The sequence below is a fragment of the Phyllostomus hastatus genome, unplaced genomic scaffold (genome assembly GCF_019186645.2).
Source record: "Phyllostomus hastatus isolate PE091 unplaced genomic scaffold, TTU_PhHast_1.1 phas_contig_1048, whole genome shotgun sequence".
Taxonomy (NCBI): domain Eukaryota; kingdom Metazoa; phylum Chordata; class Mammalia; order Chiroptera; family Phyllostomidae; genus Phyllostomus; species Phyllostomus hastatus.
Window position 1 is genome coordinate 688,481 of NW_025333513.1, and position 20,499 is coordinate 708,979.

Genomic DNA, 20,499 nt, shown 5'->3' on the forward strand with positions numbered 1-20,499 from the left:
TGGTGAAGTCTTTTTCCCTGTATCAGCATAAAAGGCTTAAAATTTTCCACTTACTACATAAAGTATTGTTCATGTGAAAAATTAACCAATTGTGCTGTTTATTATTTCAATTAACAAAAGCTTTACAAGTGTTATATTTACCAAAGTCTTGTACAAGAGAAGTTTACTAAATAAAGGCAGGGTGCCCAAAGGGACCCACTCTATACCTAAGGAAAAAGAATGTCATGCAGAGGGCATGCTGAAGAGAGAACAAGCTAGAGAAACACAACTGAAATAGTTCATCTCCTTTACAACTAACAAATAAGAAGGGAAAAAAAGGGAACACATTTTTAGCTAACAGAGTTTACAATTTTATTTTCACATTTCACAATACAAATGAAAATTTTTTTTGTCCCATTACTCCCCTTCAAAACTATTCTTTCTTTGATAGGAAGAGGGAGTGAGTCTTCCTTGTCACGCTGTTAGAAAACACCCAGAGTCACAGCACGACACTCTCCTGGTGAACTAGAACAAGTAATATAAAACTGATAGAAAGAGGCTCCCCTCTCTCCTTATCTGTCTGGTCGAGTCATTCCTGGCCGAGTGGGCACCATCATGGGACGGGCAGGAGGTCTCATCATCGGGGGCCCAGGCATCATGGGCATGTGCCCTCCCATAGGTGGCCTCATTCCAGGAGCTGCAGGACAAAACAAAGAAAAGGAAAAAAAAAGTCAGGAAATACTTCTTATGAGAAAGCTTGATGGGATTTCAATTAAAGATAAAAAAGTAGCCCCCCCCTGCAAAATGCTGGAAAAAAGACATACTTGACAGAAGAATACAACAAATTCACCACATCTTTAAAATATTTAGACATTCTCAAACAAAAAACAAAAAGGTAAACACAAGAACCATATGGGAATCATGATAGTAAGGGAGAAACTATTAATAATAGATGGCTTTCCAGAAACCACCAGGGACACTAGTTCCCTAAAATGACCTTTTTCCTCACTCAGGGAAATTCACAACTAAGTCACATGTTATTCAGTCAGCTCTTTTAATCAGTTCTATCCACCATATTACCAGGAGCTATTTCATGGATGTACACAGGCACAGAGGACAATCTTACCACTAAGCGTTTGTTCGGAGTTGTAGGAAAGGTGAGCAGGAGGCCCATGCTGAGAACCTGTTAGTAACCATACTTAGCTCAAGTCAAGAAAAATAATAGGCAATAATGTGATTTATAACAGTTAGTATACACACACAAAGCTGATTTTTCTAATGCATCTTAGAAACTATCAATGACTTTTTTAAAGTGCCAAATCAATATAGAAGCCAAATAAATCAACCAGGAAAGGGATGGCAAGCAGAGAGGTGAAGGTCAGGGAGAAACACAGGCAGCTTCACAGAACTGATAATGTTCTACATCCTTAGCTGGGTGGTAGGTTCATAGGTATTCATTTTATTATTATGCCTCATAATTTTCATGCTATATATCACCTTGTTAAATATCAGATTTTACCTTAATTACTTACTTTTAACTAAATCATTTTGATTAAAGGCTTGGTATAAATGGTTCAAGAGAAAACTATATTCAAAGCTGAATACAGCCTTATCACAAAAAGTAAAACACAAGTATGCAAAGACACAGTATCCAACGGGTACATAATTTTTTTTAAGATTAATTTCAACAGGAACACAGAATACTACTAAGCTACTAAATACCTTACTAAAAAACCCACATAACATAACCAGTATTCAGCATTTGTTAGAGGAAGCTGATCTAGACCAAAGATTGAAAACGAGGCACCTGAAAACTAATTTTCTTTAGTCTCCATAGTGAATTTAATTTTAATTAATTGCCAACATTGCCAATGAGTAAGTATAATTACTGATAAGTCTAGATCCTTTATCTACTACAGAAATGTCCAAACACACACAAGAATAGGGGGAAAAAAAAAAAAAGAGTATAATGAACATCCATGTACCCATCAGCCAGCATCAACAATTGTCCACCCATGACAATTTATCTTATTCCCACCCATTCTTATCCACGCCCTCCCCAACTACTCAATTATTTTAATGGGAACCCCATAACATACTATCTTATCTTGGCTAAAAATAACAACAACAAAATACTCAAGAGAACTGGCAACATCAACCTGCATTCTCAAATGTCAACCGTAGGCTGCAGCTAGTTCTAGAAGCCTTCTTTAGATGAGTCATGCATTCCCAGTCACCACAACTAACCCATCTACAAATTTGAACTTGTGACTAATTTAAGAATGCAAAAGAAGCCATCTAAGTCACTTTGATTGTGTTTTGGGTTCAAAGCCAGTAAGGCAGGAACTCTTTTTATCTATACTCTCCCATCCCTCTAAATGATACCTGCAGTAAGCATCCTGAAGGCTTCCGGCTGGGAAGCTACTTTAATACCTTTGTATCTTGCCTTACCAGTTGAATTGCCGGCTTCTTGCGTCAGCTGTATTTACTTTAATTACATACTTTAACTATTCTGCAAACCAATAAAATGAATGTAAAAAAAGAACTATACCTATGAAAACTAAGCTGATATTTAGCAAGACTCAGGCAGATCATCCCCAAAAGTGCTCACATATTCAGAAGGTAAGACAATCATAAAAGATCGGATCTAGCTCGCCTCACAAGGTCTCTAACCACTTCACAGAAAATGAAACTAAAGGTGGTAAAGGATGCATCATAGGTATGGCTTCTGAATTCTGCACAAAACATATAGTGTTCCAATCAGCAGACTTGTTCTCAAAGCCAAGGCCCTGGCCATGTATCAGAAAACTTTCCAAATTAATGTACACTTACATTTACATTAAAATTAAATGTCTGAGGTATAAGTTTTTCCCCCACTCCTAAACAAAAGACCAACTACCAGGCCTACAGCCTTTTTCATATACTAATTTGGCCTAGCTAACCTCTAAAATTAAAAATCAGCAAAAGGAGGTTAACTCCGGTCTATATCAAAACCAAGGAAAGCAGCAGCACAAGCACGTGTTTACCCCTTCCTTTACACCCCCGTGGAACAAGCTCATCTGCCTTTCTCTTCCTTCTAAATGGCCAAAAGCCAGGAGGACATCAGAAAACAGGAGGGAGGGAGAAGAAGAGAAAAAGAGGCAGCCTTATCCTGCTTTTAGTACCACAATATCTTTGGATAGCATCCAATTACACTGATAAACCAAATATTTCTTTTACTTTATCATTACTGATTCAAATTCAAATTTAATTTGTTGCGATAATACACTTAGACGGCTAATTAAGACGTCCATTTAAATGAAGAGCTAAAACACAATGGAGCATTCTAGAAAATTCAAACTTACCAGGTCCCACTGGCATCATTCCAGGAGGAGGAGGACCCATCATTGGCATCATGGGAGGGCCCCCCATATGAGGTGCTGGCATCATACCAGGGCGAGGAGGACCCGCTGAAATAAAAGAATGGGGCCTGAGGTTAAGACATGCTTATATATTAATATTTTATCTTCTTATTGAAACTAATAGGGCCTCATGATCTGGTCCACCTATTACAATAAATTTCTTATGGTCTTTTTTATAACAGTAGATCCACAAGAATCAGCATGCCTCAAAACTTTAGTTACTCTATGATTGAAAAGCAAGAACAAGCCTATCTAGATAGAAGTATAAAATGCAGTCAGATTCCCCAGGTTAAAAAAAATACCAAAATTTACATTTTTTAAAAGGGGGTATTAAATTGTCCTGGCCAGTGTGGCTCAGTTGGTTGGAGCGCTGTCCCATAACTGAAAGGCTATGGGTTCGATCCCCCATCCTAGGTCCGGGTCCAGGCACCATGATCCCCAGGCCTAGCACAACCAACTGATGCTTATCTCTCACATCAATGTCTCTCTCTCTGCCCTCCTCTCTCTAAAAGCAACGAAAAAAAATGTCCCTGGGTGAGGATAAAAGGGGGTATTATACCTTCTGTAGAGCTCCTGATAAAAAGCTGATGAATTTAAGCCACAACTACCTAATTTCAGATCATTTAATAAAATCAAAACCCAGATTTAAAATATTCTTTGAAAATACAAAGATACATATGCAGAGATATTCCTGATGTATCATTTACAATAGCAACAACTTGAAACAACGTACATGTCCATCAGTAAGAAAACAGTGAGGATAATTAAGATACATTCACACCATAGACTATTCATTCTACTATTAAAACAATGGAGTTGAATGCCAACCTGTAGGGATAGAGGAGAGGTAACCTAAGTAAGAGGTGCTGTGAACCGAGGCCTGGCCAGGTCCCAGGATGGTGGGAGCCCAAAGTGGTCCACCTAACAAGCAACTCTTACAAACAGCCTCCTTTCTTCTATGTGTTTCTATCTGTGATCACCTACAGGATTTTAGGTCTCTGGGTTCAATTTCAATTTCAAACCTTCCAGAAGAGCCAAAGAACTTAGTTACTCAGTCTCCTCCTTTTGTCATGCAGAAACAATAAACCTTCCCAGAGAAGAGAGGCCTCTGATCCACCCCACTTTCAACTATACAATTCTTGTCTTTCACAAGGTATATACGAAGCCTGCTTGGAAAAACTCCAGCCATTGTTAATATAATAGGAACTGTTTGGGTGACATTGATGTAAACCGGCAGCCAATGAGAGTGGACTGAAATGCACATGCGTGAACAATGATCATTTCACTGTACTAGTCAGAGGGGGGCGGTAGATGCCATTAAGTGAGCATGTGTATTGTATGGCTGTTGCATTAAAAAATGACTAAGTTGAGTACAGCAATGAAGCTGCATTGACTTTTGCGTTAAGCTTGAATATTCCTTCGTGGAAAATATTCGGATGATTGAGAAGGCTGCAGCTGTGGGCAACTGGTGATGGGCAGCTTCATCACGACAATGCGCCACCTCATGCATCACGTCTTGCGCAGAGTTTTTTTGCGAAACATCAAATAACCCAGGTAACTCAGCCCCCTACAGCCCAGATTTGGCACTCTGCAACTTCCGGCTTTTCCCAAAACTAAAATCACCTTTGACAGAAGAGACTTCAGACCACTGACAAAATTCGGTAAAATATGAGGGGCCAGCTGATGGCAATTGGGAGAATTGTGTGAAGCCCCAAGGTGTCTACTATGAAGGGGACTAAGGCATCACTGTCCTATGTACAATGTTTCTTGTATCTTGTATCTTGTTCAGTAAGTGCCTCTATTTTTCAAATTCCATGACTGGATAATTTTTGGACAAGCCTCATATATTGGTGTTAGGTGGGTTAGAAAATAGACTGAGAAGTTTATCAGCTACATGAACCCTCCTGTGTTATGTTCATAGCAATAAATAATTTAATGTACTCAGCAATACCTCTTATATATCAGCTCATCTAATCACATGAGCTTTCCATTGAATCTGCCTCGGACCTACATGGGACGCCACAGACACAATAACCTAGTAATAATGCATCCAGAAGGGAACTACAAATATTTCAGAAATTATACCACTGAAATTGTTTTCTCTAACAAGATCCAAGTACAACCTGCCCAGTTAGACCCTTAAGATAAAAACCTTATAAACTTACGAAGACTGGGGGGAGGAGGAATCATTGCCCCTGCAGGAGGAGGAGCAGAGAACGGAGTGGGAGGTATCTTGCCTTGCTGAAATGCTGCAGCTTTAAAGAAAGGGAGAAAAAAAACCACACAGTGAATGAGAGAATTCAACAGCCCATTTACTAAAATAACTACTTTCTTTTCATCTTTAATGGTCCCAATTATTTCACTCTAAAAAGCAACCACCTAAGATTACTATAGCATGGCCTCTACAGTTTTAAAATTAACTTTAGGTACTAACCAGCTAAAATTGCAATTAATTGGCTTACTGGTTTGGGTTTTTTAAGCTGTTTTTATTTAGTCAGTATTTCTATGGCTGAATTCACTATAGGATTGGAGTGAAAACCTTTTAGCTATCACTGTCTTACCAAAGAGAAGCGGCCACCCACAGTTTTGTTTGAAAATGTGAGATGCCTGTCCCAAAACCAGGTACTGCAAATTTCGTTCCTTCCTGTACATGCTGCCTGGAGTCAAAGCAATAGGCTATTTGGTTTACCAGTTTTGAAATGAGTGCACTGAGCTAAGGGATGTAAAAGATTTCAAGGCAAGGGCCTGAGCCAAAGTAGGTTATGATCTTAAAAAATTTCCAATACAATCAACTTCTAATTTAAAAAAAAAAAATCCTCACCAGAGGATATGTTTTTTTATCAATTTTAGAGAGGAAGGGGGGTGAGGAGAGAAAGAGAAACATCGATTAGTTGCCCCCTGTATGTGCCCCGACCAAGGCTCATCTACTCACGCTGACCGGGAATCAGACCCACATCCTAGGTTATGTGCCAGGACTGGGAATCAAACCTGCAACCTTTTGGTGTGTGGGACAACATTCCAACCAACCAAGCCATCCAGCTAGGGCTCAACTTTTAATTTTTCTTTCAGACAACATGAGGCACAAATGAAAACAAAAGAGACTGAAGATCATTTATATTCGGCTTTAAAAAGGAGTCACAAATATTAAAATACACATTCATAAAGTTTATTCCTGAATGTAAGTCCTTCCCAATTCAGTGTAGTCTGCAGCCCAGGCACCCTTCCCCTATTCTACTTCACGCCCACCAGTGCAAAGGTGGTCAAATAAGCCAAGTAATCACTGATAAATCATTAGAACCAAATCCAAAAAATTGACCTAGAGTGGGTATCCATGAACAGCTATTCATATGCCTCTGAATGGTGCCTGTGCTCTGTAAGGGATCGTATCCCAATAAGGCACCTCCCATACCCTGAATAAAAGAACAGCTTATAAAGACTGAAGGGGGACTGACTGAAGCATAGACTCAGTAGCACACTCAATGTCAACATAATCATGAACATGAAGAGGTGTGTCCCTGCCCTGGCTGGTATAGCTCAGTTGGTTGAAGCAACATCCCTTAAAACCAAACAGGTTCGATTCCCAGTTGGGGGACTTGTCTAGGTTGCAGGGTTTGCTCCTTGGTCAGAGCACATGCAAGAGGCACCAACCAATGTTTCTCATGTTGATGTTTCTCTTCCCCTCTCTCTTAAATCAGTAAGCATGTCCTCACCTAAAGAGTTATTAAAAAAAAAAAAAAAAGAGAGAGAGAGAGAGGCGTGTCCCCAAGGTCTTGCCTCCTCTCCTCCAAGCATTCCATCAAAAATATTCACTCATCCTAAATTTTTTTGCTGCCTACAAAAAAACTAAACGAGGCTATTCTTCAGTGCCAAGAAATGTCTAATGTCTTTTTAAATAGAGAAAAAAGATTACATTATAATTTATTTTTTCAAATAAAATGGGACAATGACTGAGATTTGATCCTTAATATAGGAGGGCTAAAGGGAGTAGATGAAGGTATTTGGTGGCTCTCAACCAGGGCAACTGTGCCCCTTGGGAACACTGGGCAATGCCTGATGAAGTTTTTGGTGGTCACAAACAGGAACTGTTACTAGGTGGTAGGTGCCAGGGCTGCTGTCGAACAGCCCTCACAACAAAGAATTTCGCAGCCCCAATGTTAACAGTATTGGGTCCGAGAACCTTGGTATAAATGAAACGAGTGTTGTAGCTGGGTGCTGGGGGAATGGGAACTGAGGAAGGGGGATAGTAGGGAAGCAGCAGCCATGGGAGTTTTACTCATTAAACTTTTCTCCTATGTTTGAATATTCCAAGGTAGTTTTTGCTTCTGAAAAAAAAATCACACCTACAACCAAAGCCCACATTTGCCTGTCAGCTCTGAGTACAATGAATAATTAAGAAAGACGTTTCAAATGGACCAGGATGATCTAAGGTAAAAATGCAACATCCTCTGTCAGTGTCCTGAACCCAACTAGCCAAAACAACAAAGATGTCCCTAATTAAACAAAAAGATTATGGCAGGTGTGACAGGGTTCCAAAACATACCCAGATTATTTTGTCACATCAGTTACTTCCTTTCTGACTAGTTATCTTTGTAAGGACAACAAAAAATAAGACACTCAGAGTCTCTCAAACTCTTTGAAGAAAACTACAAACCTACTCCTTACCTTTTCCTAATGTATCAGGAAAACAGTCCTAAAAACTATGGATCACTACAAAAGAGGTTTTATATAAATTTGCTACAAAATCCAGTCCATGTCAATAAAGAAACATTAGGCAACTCATCCTTCTTTGTTACACTTTCCAGTCTAATACCTGATTGCTCTAACATCAATAATTAGTATTAATGTGTTCCTATATCCCTGGGAAACCAATGACCTTTCACTTCTTTCATTCAACACATCAGAATGCTCCTATTTATCATTCAGATGAGTTGCTTCTGTGAAAAACAATAGAGACAGGGACAAGAAAGAATGGGACCATTCTGCCACATCAGAACAGGAGACTAAAACGCACTTGTTTTGTCAATCAAGCTCTGAGCCTGCTCCTCCATCCATTTCTGATAGTAGTCTTTCACATTCTCTTTGTGTTTCCTGCCACTGCAGTGTGTCTTTCTCACAGATGGCTGTAAAACAAAAAGGTCACATCAGTCACAGAAACAAATTTCCAAAACTAGAAATTTTATAAAGCCTTACATTTACGTACAGGTGGCCTGGCTACCTTTAGCAGCTTTAGCTAATCCATCATTTATAAACATTATCCATGTTATCTACTGTGTTTATTATCTAAACCAGGGGTAAGCAAACTGTGGCCTATGGGCAAGCCATCTGATTTTGCAAAAAAAAAGGTACTAGAACATAGCCACATTCATTTGTTTATGAATTGTCTATTTCTTCTCTTTACAAGAGTCAAATAATAGCAATGAAGACCATATGGTCCTCAAACCTAAAATAATTATAATCTGGCACTTTAAGAAAAAGTTTGCTTGCCCTGGCTGGTGTGGCTCAGTGGATGGAGTGTCTGCCTATGAAATGAAAGGCTGTCAGTTCGATTGCTGGCCAGGGTGCATGCCTGTGTTGCAGGCCAGGTCTCCAGTTGGGCAGGGGTGTGAGGCAACTGATCAATGTCTCTCTCAAATTGATGTTTCTCTCCCTCTCTCTCTAAAAAATAAAATCTTTTAAAAAAAGAAAAAGAAAAAAAGTTTGCAAACCACTGGTCCATTTTAATGCCCTTTCTTTGGTTATTCTGTGGCAAAAAGATAAAAAGCTTATATACATTTAAATAATACTGTCTACGACAATATATTCATTTACTGTCTACGACAGTATATTCATTAAATGACTATATGGATCTAGACAGAGATGTCCAACCTTTTGGCATCTCTGGGCCACAATGGAAGAAGAGTTGTCTTGGGCCACACATTAAATACACGGACACATACGTAATTACCAAAAAATCTCATACTGTTTTAAGTAAAGTTATGACACTGTGTTGGGCTGCATTCTCAGCCACCCTGGGCTGTAGGTGGGACACCCCTGGTAAAGTTTCTATAGACCAGACTTTTGTCTCCAGACCTTTGTCTCCAGTCCACTAATCCTTTTGTTTTCTTGTAACAGCTTTTTGGGGTAAAAATGACATACAGTAAACTCTATATATTTAGCCTTCTGTTTTTAAGTTTATGTTTATTTAACATTTACTACATGCCAGACAGCTTTGTACTCTACAAGCAGTTTTTCAATCTTCATAAAAATCACGCGTGCACGTTAACCACAACAGTAACTGTAAAGAACAAATCACTAATACAGACAATATGGATGAGTCTCAAAAACACACTAAGCAAAAGAAATCAGACACAAGCCCAGTGTATATACTGTAAGATTCCATTCATATGTCGTTTTAAAACTAGTAACACTGATCTTCAGTAAAAACCACACCAGTCAGGGCCAGAGGCATAGGAGACTTACTGCAAAGGAACACAAGGAAACTTTCCGAGGTGATGGAAATGTTCTATATCTTGGTATATACATCAAGTTGTAATCATCTGACAACTCATCAAACTGTATACTTACAAAGTTTGTATTAAACATAAACTGTAATTCAATAAAACTGATTTTAAAATATCACAAGGTATAGATAACAAATCTTCTATTTATGCTTAAAGACTTGTCTCAAAACACATAGCTGGTAAGTGGCAAACCCAGGCCTGGAACCCAGATCTCACTGAGATGCTCCCCATGGATGCCTAACCACCTCCTATCAGTACATCCCCTCTCTGAATGATTGCTTCAGTGGCAGCAGATATGACTGATATGACATGAATGGTCCACATTTCAAAATACTGTTCCCTGTCTCCCAAGTCACTGCTTACACTATGCTTAGAACAATGATGCCTCAAGCCTCAAAACAAAATCATGCCTGAGAACCAGTACGAGTTCCAAAGTTAAGCACTGAACGTTTTCTACATTTCAAAGTCCCCCACCAGGAGTTGCTTCAATCACCATGGAAACTTCATACTAGTTCACAAGCTATCATGTTAGAACAACAGTATGACAAGGGCTCCTGATGTTTCTCATAAAGAGACATTTATTATAAGAAGGTCCCTTTCACCCTTGGCTGGTATGGCTCAGTTGGTTGGAGTGTTGTCCAGTAACCAAAGGGTTGCAGGTTTGATTCCCAGTCAGGGCACATATCTAGGTTGTAGCAACCAATCAGTGCTTCTTTCTCACATCAATGTTTCTCTCTCTCCCTCCCTCTCCTCCCTTCCCTCTTTCTCTCTAAAAGCAATGAAAAAAATGCCTCCAGATGAGGATTAAAAAAAAAAAAAAGATACCTTTCAATTTTCTGAATTCAGGCATTAGCAATATGAATGGGCATACGAAAATATACTGCTAAAAAAAGTAGAGAGGTATAGCCCCCTCACTAACAATTTCAGAAAATCAAGACTTTCCAAATGACTTAGAGGAAGTTAGGCACAAAAATAAGACAAAACAAAAAGATTTGGGATATATAGGTAAGCTACTACTGACACAAACTTATTCAAAGGTTCTCCTCTAGGACATCTATAGTAACATTCAGAACCATCCTACTTACATGTTCCAGAAATCTATTAATGCTAAACTATACATGACCATGTGTCAGAAAGAATTTCAAATGAAGTGTCAACAGAGGAATCATTGGCTAAGTTCTTGCAGCCACTATTCAAAACATGGTTACCAAAAAGTTCTGATTTAATCAGGTTTCTGCAAAGGCAGAAAAATACAGAGTTGCACTTCTCAAGGTGTGGCTCACAGACACCTAAGGGTGTCTCGGACCCAACTTCAGGGGCAGGGGATCTGCAAGGTCAAAATAGGTTCATAGTAATATTAAGACATTACTTCCTTTTTTCACTATATTGACACTTGCACTGAGGCTGCCAAACTCCTGGCACTCTGGAATGAATCAAGGCAATGGCAACCCAAAGCATTAGTGCTCACTGCATTTTTCAGTAACCTGCACTCTCGGGTGAAGGGAGAGTGGAGTCAGTTTCATTAAGACTATCCTTGATGAAGCAGTAAAATTGTTTTATTTTTCAAGATTTTATTTATTTATTTTTTCGAGAGGGGAAGGGAGGTAGAAAGAGAAAGGAAGGGAGAGAAACATCAAATGTGTGGCTGCCTCTTACACCGCCCCCACTGGGGACCTGGCATGTGCCCTGACTGGGAACCCAACCAGTGACACCTTGGTTCACTAGCTGGTGCTCAATCCACTGAGCCACACCAGGCAGGGCAGAAAAATTGTTAATTTTATTAAATCTCAACCCTAGAGTTCATGTCTTTTTAGTACTCTGGGTGACAAAATGGGAACTATGTACAAAGCAGTTCTGCTACGTACCAAAATATGTATGTCAAAGAAAAGCAGGCATTCAATTACAAGTTGTAAGTTCTACCAACTGCATCTTTGATAGAACATCATTTTTATTTGAAAGAACTAAGATACAAACTATTCAGATTTCTCAAAAATAAATGAAATAAACCTGATACTTCAGGGAAAGCAATCAGTAGCATTTGAAATTCTGACCTTTCAAACAAAAATTAGGCTTTCAGAAAACTATCTGCCACCACAAGCTTGTCAGCTTCTGAATATTTACAAGTGATTTCTGATTAGACTGTGACAATAATCAATGTGAATTTTTATGTTAGATAAACAAATGTGTCAACTCTTGGAAGACCTGTATAACTGAGAGAACAAATATTTTCCAAATGACCAAAGCGTGTTACAAAATTATGTGTGGTGAAAGTTTCACTCAAAGTGGAAGAGAGACCAGTGAATTTTAATGCAACCAGGTATGGAAAGTTTGATGTTTTCAGATTCCGTACAGCAACTAACCATGTGTTGACTTTTGGGGCAGAAATACAAAGTACTAAAGAATAGATACAATGATCTAAAAAGGATATTACAGAACTCCTCTTTTTTTCAACTCTACATCTATATGAGGCTGGATTCTTCATATACTTTACCCAAAACATAGTGCAATAGGTACAATACAGAAGATGAGAATTCAGTCAGCTGTCTTCCATTAAGCCTGACATTAGAGACATTTGCAAAAACGTTAAAAACAATACCATGCCTCATACTAAATATTTTGTTGGGGAAAATAGCTACTTTTCACTTTTAAAATGTTATTTGTGTTACAAATAAAAAGTACATTATTGTTACCTTAAAATGATATAATACATATTTTTTAAATTTTGTTTTAATTTCAAATATGGCAAATGTTAATAGCTATATACTACATAACCTAATTTTTTCTAACAACCCAGTAGTTTTTAAGAATGTAAAGAGACTGTGAGACAAAAGTTGGAGAGGTGCCAGCATAGAAGCTCTGTAGAACACTGCCGAGCTCCATGCAATGTCTAATTTTGTAACATTAGTCAGTTATTTACCCACACTTTGCCTCAGTTTCCTCCTCTGTAAAATGGAGATAATATTAAACTCAAACAATTACCATGAACATTAAACAAAAGCATTTGGAACACTAGGTGACACAGTACATATTCAATCTTGAATGCTGTTATTACTTGTTAAGCAGTTTTTAAGCAAATTAAAGTACTTGGTTTCAAATTTAGGCATTTCTTTTAATTTCTATCAAACATTTGAGTGCTGTGGCACAAATATTTGAGCTTTAAGACAATTTCCTGGACTTTTTAGTTGTCATATACCGTTTTTTCCATCTTCAAACTTGCTAAGGCTTTATTATTTTGGGTCTCCACTGAAAACACTGACTGCTGGAAGACTAATAACTTCAAATTCTGAAGACAGTTACAGGAAAGGTAGAAAAACAAACACCTCCAATTACTTTCTCCAAGCAGGGGCCCTTAAACCTCAGCAGACGAAAACCATAAACTTAAACCTAAAAAAATCTAACTTATTACATACAAGGTTTTTTGAAGCAGAAAAGAAACACTACTTACAGAGTCATGAGTGAGATATGTATCGCAGTAGTCACAATAAAACCTGGAAGGAGATGGAACGTAGAGAAAAAGGGATGACAACCCGTTAATAGATACCCATCCACAGAAGTGCTGTTCATTTAAGATAAAAAATAATAATAATAAAAGGCCCAGTAATGATTCGTACACGTCAAACAAAGCGCCCTGACAGAAATAAGGCTTTTTTGTTACTCTACATGCAATCTATCTCCACACACTAAAAGGGGTATCTAGAAGCCCCGCTCTTCCTCCGTTCCTCAGACCCTCCGGCTTCCGTAGAGGCTACAGGAGCCAGAATCCGCTCTGCGAACCCCCACCGGGCCGTAATGAGTGAATGCGACCACGAAAACCCCCAGATTCAAGTCCCCACTCACTTGGGCATGTTGTTCTGCAGGCCGTTGGCCAGTCTGCTCCGCACCACCGGAAATGACGCAAACACTAAGCGCCGACGCTGCGGCATCGATGTCTCCAACCCGACTCCCGAAACCCTCCCCAGTCATCCAATCAGTGTGCGGAGCGGCGCTGTGCCTTCACTCAAGAGGCCGAGTCGGGGCGGGGGTGCGGCTTTTCCTTTCTTCCTGCCACCTACAGAAAGGCGGGAGTACGAAGGGTCCTTATGAGGTTCAGTCAACGCGCATTTGTTTCATCTGGACTCCTGATGCTCCCTGAAGGGTGTTATTCATTCTCTCCACAAATAGCTAACGGTTACCCGGTATCTGTCAGGCTCTGCTCTAAGTACTGAGGAGACAGCAGTGGTTAAAACAAACATCCTTGTCCTCATGGAGTTGACGTTCGAGTTAGGGAAGACGATAATAAAGTCAGTATGTAGTAGGTTAGATGGAGCCAAGTTCTATGCACGTGAAAAATGAACAAGGAAGGAGGGAGCTCGACTTTATATAATAGAGAAAACTTGCCGAGAGGGTGACAACTGAGAAAAAATCAGTCGCTTAAAGCAGTAAAGCCAGGTGCAAGTCGTTTTACATAGCGTTTCTTTTTTGAGTCACATTAATTGTAGGAGAGTAGAATCCTAGGTGTTAAGTCCCATCTCGCTGCTTCCTAGCTCTGCTGCTTGTGTAGTTTCCTCCTCTGAAAAATATGGGTACTAATTCTTACTTGTGGGGTTTAAATTGATAGAAGTAGCTTGTCCACAGTTATAACAACAAAGGCAAATTTCCAGCCTGGTCTATCAGACTGCAAAATGGAACTGGGGAGGGGGAGCTTTAGATTCTTCTGCTTCACACTCTGGTGGTGGAAATGGAACCAAAATAATAATTGCTACTTTATTTGAATGTGTTCTATGCCCCAGGTACATTAAATGCATTAATTTATTTAATCCATTTAACAACCCTATTATTCACATTTTAGATGAGGAAGCTGAGCTTTAACAAGGTTAAAGCTTCCTGGCCCTAAAACAAAAGTTAATTGCACAGTGAAGTTATTAGTCTTTCACCACTTCAGTACAGTGGTAATTCAGCATTAGTAATACTAAGAACAGTCAGATATGTGTCTCCTGCTGGGATTCCAACATTAAGTAGAAATCACTACCTACGATGTGTTCTTACCCAAAATGTTTAACTTGGGTCTAACCAAGGTTCTAGAATAAGCTAGGAGATCAAGCTAAAGGAAAGCAAAAGGCAGTAAGCAGATTTAGAAGGTGGGACATTTTATAGGACAATGCCTCTTTCCTTTACCAAACGAAGAAAAGGTGCCCCTCTAGATTAAGATATTTTTAAGAGCTATACCAATGAGATTATTGAATTGTCCAGGATTAGATCTAGTTTGGAAAAACCAGCTATAAAGGACAATTGGAGGCAAATGCCTGGGCCTTAATGTTGCAGTTCTAGAAACCCACATTTGTATATGCACCCTAAGTTGATTCTTCTCAAAGGGATGGATCCATTAATTATGTTTTTGTTTCTTTCCTTATTTCTCTGTGTTGGTCCTGGTACTGTTTTGCCCTCAAGACCATCTCTCATTTTACCCCTTATCTTTTCAGCATGTTAGTGGGGGCCTGACCCCATGAAGGCTGCATGACCTGGACTGCTGTGCTGGTTGGCTTCCAGGCTGAGTTGTTGGCTCCATGGATGGGAGGCACTTCTGGAGATTGGAGGGACTGAGGGAAAAACCAGAGTGTACCCACCCCCAAGCCAGAGTACTCATCCCCACCCCCACCTCCCAACCTTAGGCTGTCTCCTCCAACCTACCTGGCTCTAACTTTTAGCAGATGATCCCAGCTCCCCGGGATCTGGTAACAAGATGTATCTTTCCTCTGTTCCTCCAGTGTAAGGGTGGCAGTAACTTCTTGCTATTGCTTCTCTCTGGGCTACTTTACTGTTTGTTTCACTTGTTATCTCTGCCAACACGTATGTAAAGCAATTCTTTGAATTAAATGTCCTGTTTTAAATACTTAGAATGTTTTCTGTTTTCCAGGACTCAGAGGGTAACCTCCAAGTTCCAAGGGGGCATTTCCCTCATGTCCTGCCACATGATCTTGGAAAGCAGTGCTTTTTGCACTCTTCCTCTGAAGGTCCCAGGCAACTTTGAGAATTCATTTGTTAACCTCATTCTTCTAAGTCTATGGTCAAAATCTAATGTGGTCATCTTTGCTAGAAGTGCCCTTGAACTCTTGTGCAATATTTTAAACATTCACAATGTTTGCAATCTACTGCATAATATGCCTATGCTTTCCATTTCTTCTTAAGATATTTTACACATAAAATGTATTTTATTTATTTTTAAAAAGGTAATAAATATACATGGTGCAAAAAGCACAACAGAGTATGTTCCCCAGCCATACCCCTGTTGGTGGTTTCTTGCCTGTCCTTCCGGAGAGACACTACTCAAATGCAGACATAAACCTGTGTTCCAGTTCCATTGTACAAATGCATAGTACTTCATTGTATGGATATACCTCAATTTATTAACCTGTTGATGAATACTTAAATTGTTTCCTGTTTTTTACTATTATAATAATGTTGCAGTACACAGTTAATTGGCACATATGCAAGTATATTTGTAGGATAAATTTCCAGAAGTAAAATTACTAGGTTAAAGAGCTTTGCTTTTGTAATTTTGAAAAATACTGCCAAATTGCCCTCTGTTGTATTTGAGAGTGCTTTTTCATCTTTTCAATGATAGGTTAAAGGCAGGTATTATAATTATAGGTATTGTAACTTTACTTCTCTTATGAATGAAGTTGAGCATTTTTGATATGTTTAAGAGCCTTAAGGAGTCTATTATAGTATTCTGTGTAGACTGCCTTTCATGCCATTTGCCCCTTTGTCTATTGTATTAGTCTCATCCTTCTCTTTTTGATTTGTAGAGAACTCTATATATATTAAGGAAATTAACTTTTCCTGTAATATGAGTTGCAAATGTTTTTCCATTTTGTTATTTGTCTTTGGTTCTATTTTGGATGATTTTTATCATAAAATAATTTCAAATTTCTGTGTTGGTAAAACATAATCAATTCTTTTACAATTTCTGCATTTTATGTCATACTTAGAGAGGCCCTCCCCTCTATGGGATTTTTTAAAATTCTGTCATTTTTTCTAGTTCTTTTATTATGTCATTTTCCATATTTACATCTTTAACTATATAGAATTTATTTTTTAAAGATTTTATTTATTTTAGAGAGAAGGGAAGGGAGGAAGAGAGGGAGAGAAATATCGATGTGTGAGAGAACCATCAATTGGTTGCCTGTCATGCACCCCCAACTGGGGACCTTGCCTGCAGCCCAGGCATGTACCCTGACTGGGAATTGAACCAGTGACCTTTCAGATTACAGGCTGGCGCTCAATCCACTGAGGCACACCAGCCAGGGCTGGAATTTATTTTAAAGCAAAGTGTGGAATAGGAATCTAACCTATTTTTTCCCCACAAACAGAAACCCAGTTATCCCATTATTGTAGATAGTTAGCTAATTATTAATAAGAAAGAAAAAAAAGGGAATTGAACATCATTGAGCATAATCAACAATGGAGCATAAACATGTTTGCTTCACCAGAAAGCTACAGCTTCATACACTCCAGGAAATCACAGCTTTTCCCCACCAAGGATTAACATCCCCCCTTCCCCCCTATGGTACCAGACTGTTGTGGGGAGCAGGGGAAGGTATGCACATGCACAACAGAAATCAAAATGGTGCAAGGGGAGGTGCTTGACCATAGAGGAGTGTCAATCTAATTAGGGGGTGGACACCTCAGAAGCCTGCCAAAGCTTGGGAAGTTGTTTGGTTATTTTGAAAAAGCTCTTGGTCTGTCCTAAACCCGAGATAATATAATTCCAGGGGAAGAAAAGGTGAACTCCCTCTCTCTCTCTTTTCTCACCTCTCTCTCTCTAAAAGCAATAAAAAAAATGTCCTTGGGTGAGGATAATATAATAATAATAATGTGATGGTCGACACTGGCCTTTGTTTTAACCTTGCTGAAGACACATTTGTACCTTTTCCACAGTGGGACAGATGGAGATAGGACAGAGGGTCAGCCTTTCACCAAAATAAACCTTGCTACACCACAATCTTCCATGCATGGGTTGATGAATGTTTTTCTCTCAATCCCTTTAAAGAGCCCTACTTCCACCAGCAACAATCCCAGCACCAGTAATTGGATAAGCCATTGTTTTTACTACTAATTTGAAATGCTACATTTATCATCTACTAAATTCTTCTATAAATTCTTTTCATTTCTGGGTTTTTGGTCTGTTCCATTGGTTTGTCTATTAATGTGCTTTGGTAAGAAAAAAATTTGAGATGTTCTAAATTAAAATTATATGGCTGGAGAGTGAGAGAAAGAGACACAACAGTTAGCCTGTTAATAGCTGTGGATCAGCTCTAACAAAAGACTGCTCACATTTCTGTATATCTGTTGGAATTTTGGGTTAGTTTCCAGGTGGCGATTTTAGAGATTATCTAAAAGAGAGAATCACCAGGCAGCGTCAGACCCCAGGAGTCTCTGCTTCTCATTCACGCATGAAGTTTCCAATCTGCTGCCCACAGCTAATCCACAGGATGGACACTTCTTCCTTGCTGGCTCAGTGCCTATCCCAGAGCTGGCATCCCTTCACCTTCTCCCATCCCCTTTGTCTGTAGCTAATGTAAATCCTTTCAGAATGACTTACATCTCTCTTCAACCCTACCTGATGTATAAAAACTCTTGCAAAACTCCGGATCTACAGGCATGTTGTCTCTTCTACCTGGCCAAGCTGCTGGGGTTTTAGGCTCCAGGCCCCAAGACCAGTCTTCTTTTTTTGCTATCAATAGTCTAATAATAACTTTCTTTAAAAAAAAAAAGTCTTTCAGGCCCTGACTGGTGTGCCTTAGTTGGTTGGGCATCTCCCCATAAAGCAAAAGGTCACAGTTTGAATCCTGGTCAGAGCGCACTCCTGGGTTGTGGGTTCGTATAGTCCTGGTGAGGGCATGGTCAGGGCACATGCCAGAGGCAACTGATCTATTTTCTCTCTCACGTTGATGTTTCTCTCCCTCTGTTTCTCCCTCCCTTTCCATCTCTCTAAAAATAGAGAAAGAAAATCTTACAAAAAAACTAGCCCTGGCTGCTGTGACTCAGTGGGTTGAGTGCCAGCCTGTGAATAGAAGGGTTGCCAGTTCGATTCCCAGTCAGGGCACATGCCTGGGTTGTGGGCCAAGTCCCTGGTTGGGGGCATGTGAAAGGCAACTGATCGACGTTTCTCTCCCTCCCTTCCCCTCTCTCTAGAAATGAATAAATAAAACCTTTAAAAATTTTTAAAAAGTCCTTCAGCTGTGGATGTTAACATTTTTGTATAATGGCCTCTACCAACTGTTTTATTAGAGTTCATGTCTTACCTATGGTTATTTTAATATAAAATGTATTTCAATTACCCAGTTAAATTGCTTAACTTTATTCCTTCCTTAAAAAGATATTCCATCAAGGATTCGTGTGTTACATTTGCCATGTGGTTTGTCATGTCCTCTGGTACACTGTTGTACATCCCTGCAGGGCAGAGTTGACAGCTAAATACATGATGCCCAGTTAAGTTTGAATTTCAGATAAACAATTAATAATTTTTAGTAGAAGTATCTCCCATGCATTTTTTCCATTTCTAAAAACTCTACTAGAGGGTACTTATTAAAATTAATTCTTTTATGAGCATGTGATAAAACCAACTTAAATTAGATTAAGCACACTGGGGATGTAGATGCTCAGAGAGATGAGATACCTTACCTAAGGGTGGATTTGTCTTCAGGTATGGTCTCAAATAATGTTACTCCGTCTCTTCTCTCTCCATCTCTCATCCTCCTGTCTGGTTCTCTTTACACATTGACCCCATCCTCTCACATTGCAGCCTGGCTTCCTCCATGCAACCAGGTAAGATGACCTGAAATATCTCCAACATTCCATTCTTCTAGCACCACAATGCCAAAAGCCAGCGAGGGGCCTGAATGGCCAGGCTTGGGTAGCAAGTCCTCCTTGGGCAAAGGTGAGTGGGATATTGTAACTGACAACCCACTCAAACCTCAGGAAATAAGAGTAGAATACTGTAGTGTTGGCGGAGTACTGTTTTCAGAGAAGAAGTAAAGAAGAGCATTCTGGGACAAAAAAGGTATGTGCAGCTGCCATCATTGGTTATACTTAACTAAGTCTGCAGAGCCCACCTGAAAGGTAATGCCAATTTAAGCTAGCAATTTTTATTGTTTCCACCAAAAGGATTTGCTTTCTTAGTGCCTAAGTAACATATACCTCCCCTCAACTCTCCCATATCTTTCACCAGTGCTAAGGCACAGAAAGTAATACCCAATTATTCAATATTTACTCACAAACATTTACTGAGCACCCACTTAGTGCTCAAGCCAGTCTTGGCTATCATCAATGGAAAATGAATCACATACTGTGCCCACCATCAAGTTTAGTGTAAGAGATAAACATTCAGACAAAGGAGTATAGCATTATATGGAAAGAACTATGATAAGACAACTTCATTAAGAAGTAATATGATGTAGTTGTAATGAGTACAACTTTAGATCTAAAATGCCTGTGTTTGAACTCCAGCACCACAAGCTATTGCTTTAACCTTGGGGAAGTTGCTAAACCTCTTTGTGTTTCAGCTTCCTCATCTGTAAAATGGGAACAATAATAGTATCTACTTCATAGTGTTGCCAGTGAAAACGAGGCCCTTTCAC

General features: G+C 39.3%; 1 protein-coding gene across 1 annotated transcript; it reads right to left on the reverse strand.

Annotated features, from left to right (window-relative positions):
* Positions 1-326: 326 nt before the first annotated feature.
* SNRPC (small nuclear ribonucleoprotein polypeptide C) lies at positions 327-13,800 on the reverse strand. The gene is made up of 6 exons (XM_045835250.1): positions 13,718-13,800; positions 13,326-13,368; positions 8,392-8,500; positions 5,546-5,635; positions 3,324-3,428; positions 327-676 (listed from the first exon to the last, which is right to left on the reverse strand). The coding sequence occupies exons 1-6, from the start codon at positions 13,723-13,725 to the stop codon at positions 552-554; spliced, it is 480 nt and encodes a 159-aa protein (XP_045691206.1). The 5' UTR covers positions 13,726-13,800; the 3' UTR covers positions 327-551.
* Between the last annotated feature and the right edge of the window lie 6,699 nt (positions 13,801-20,499).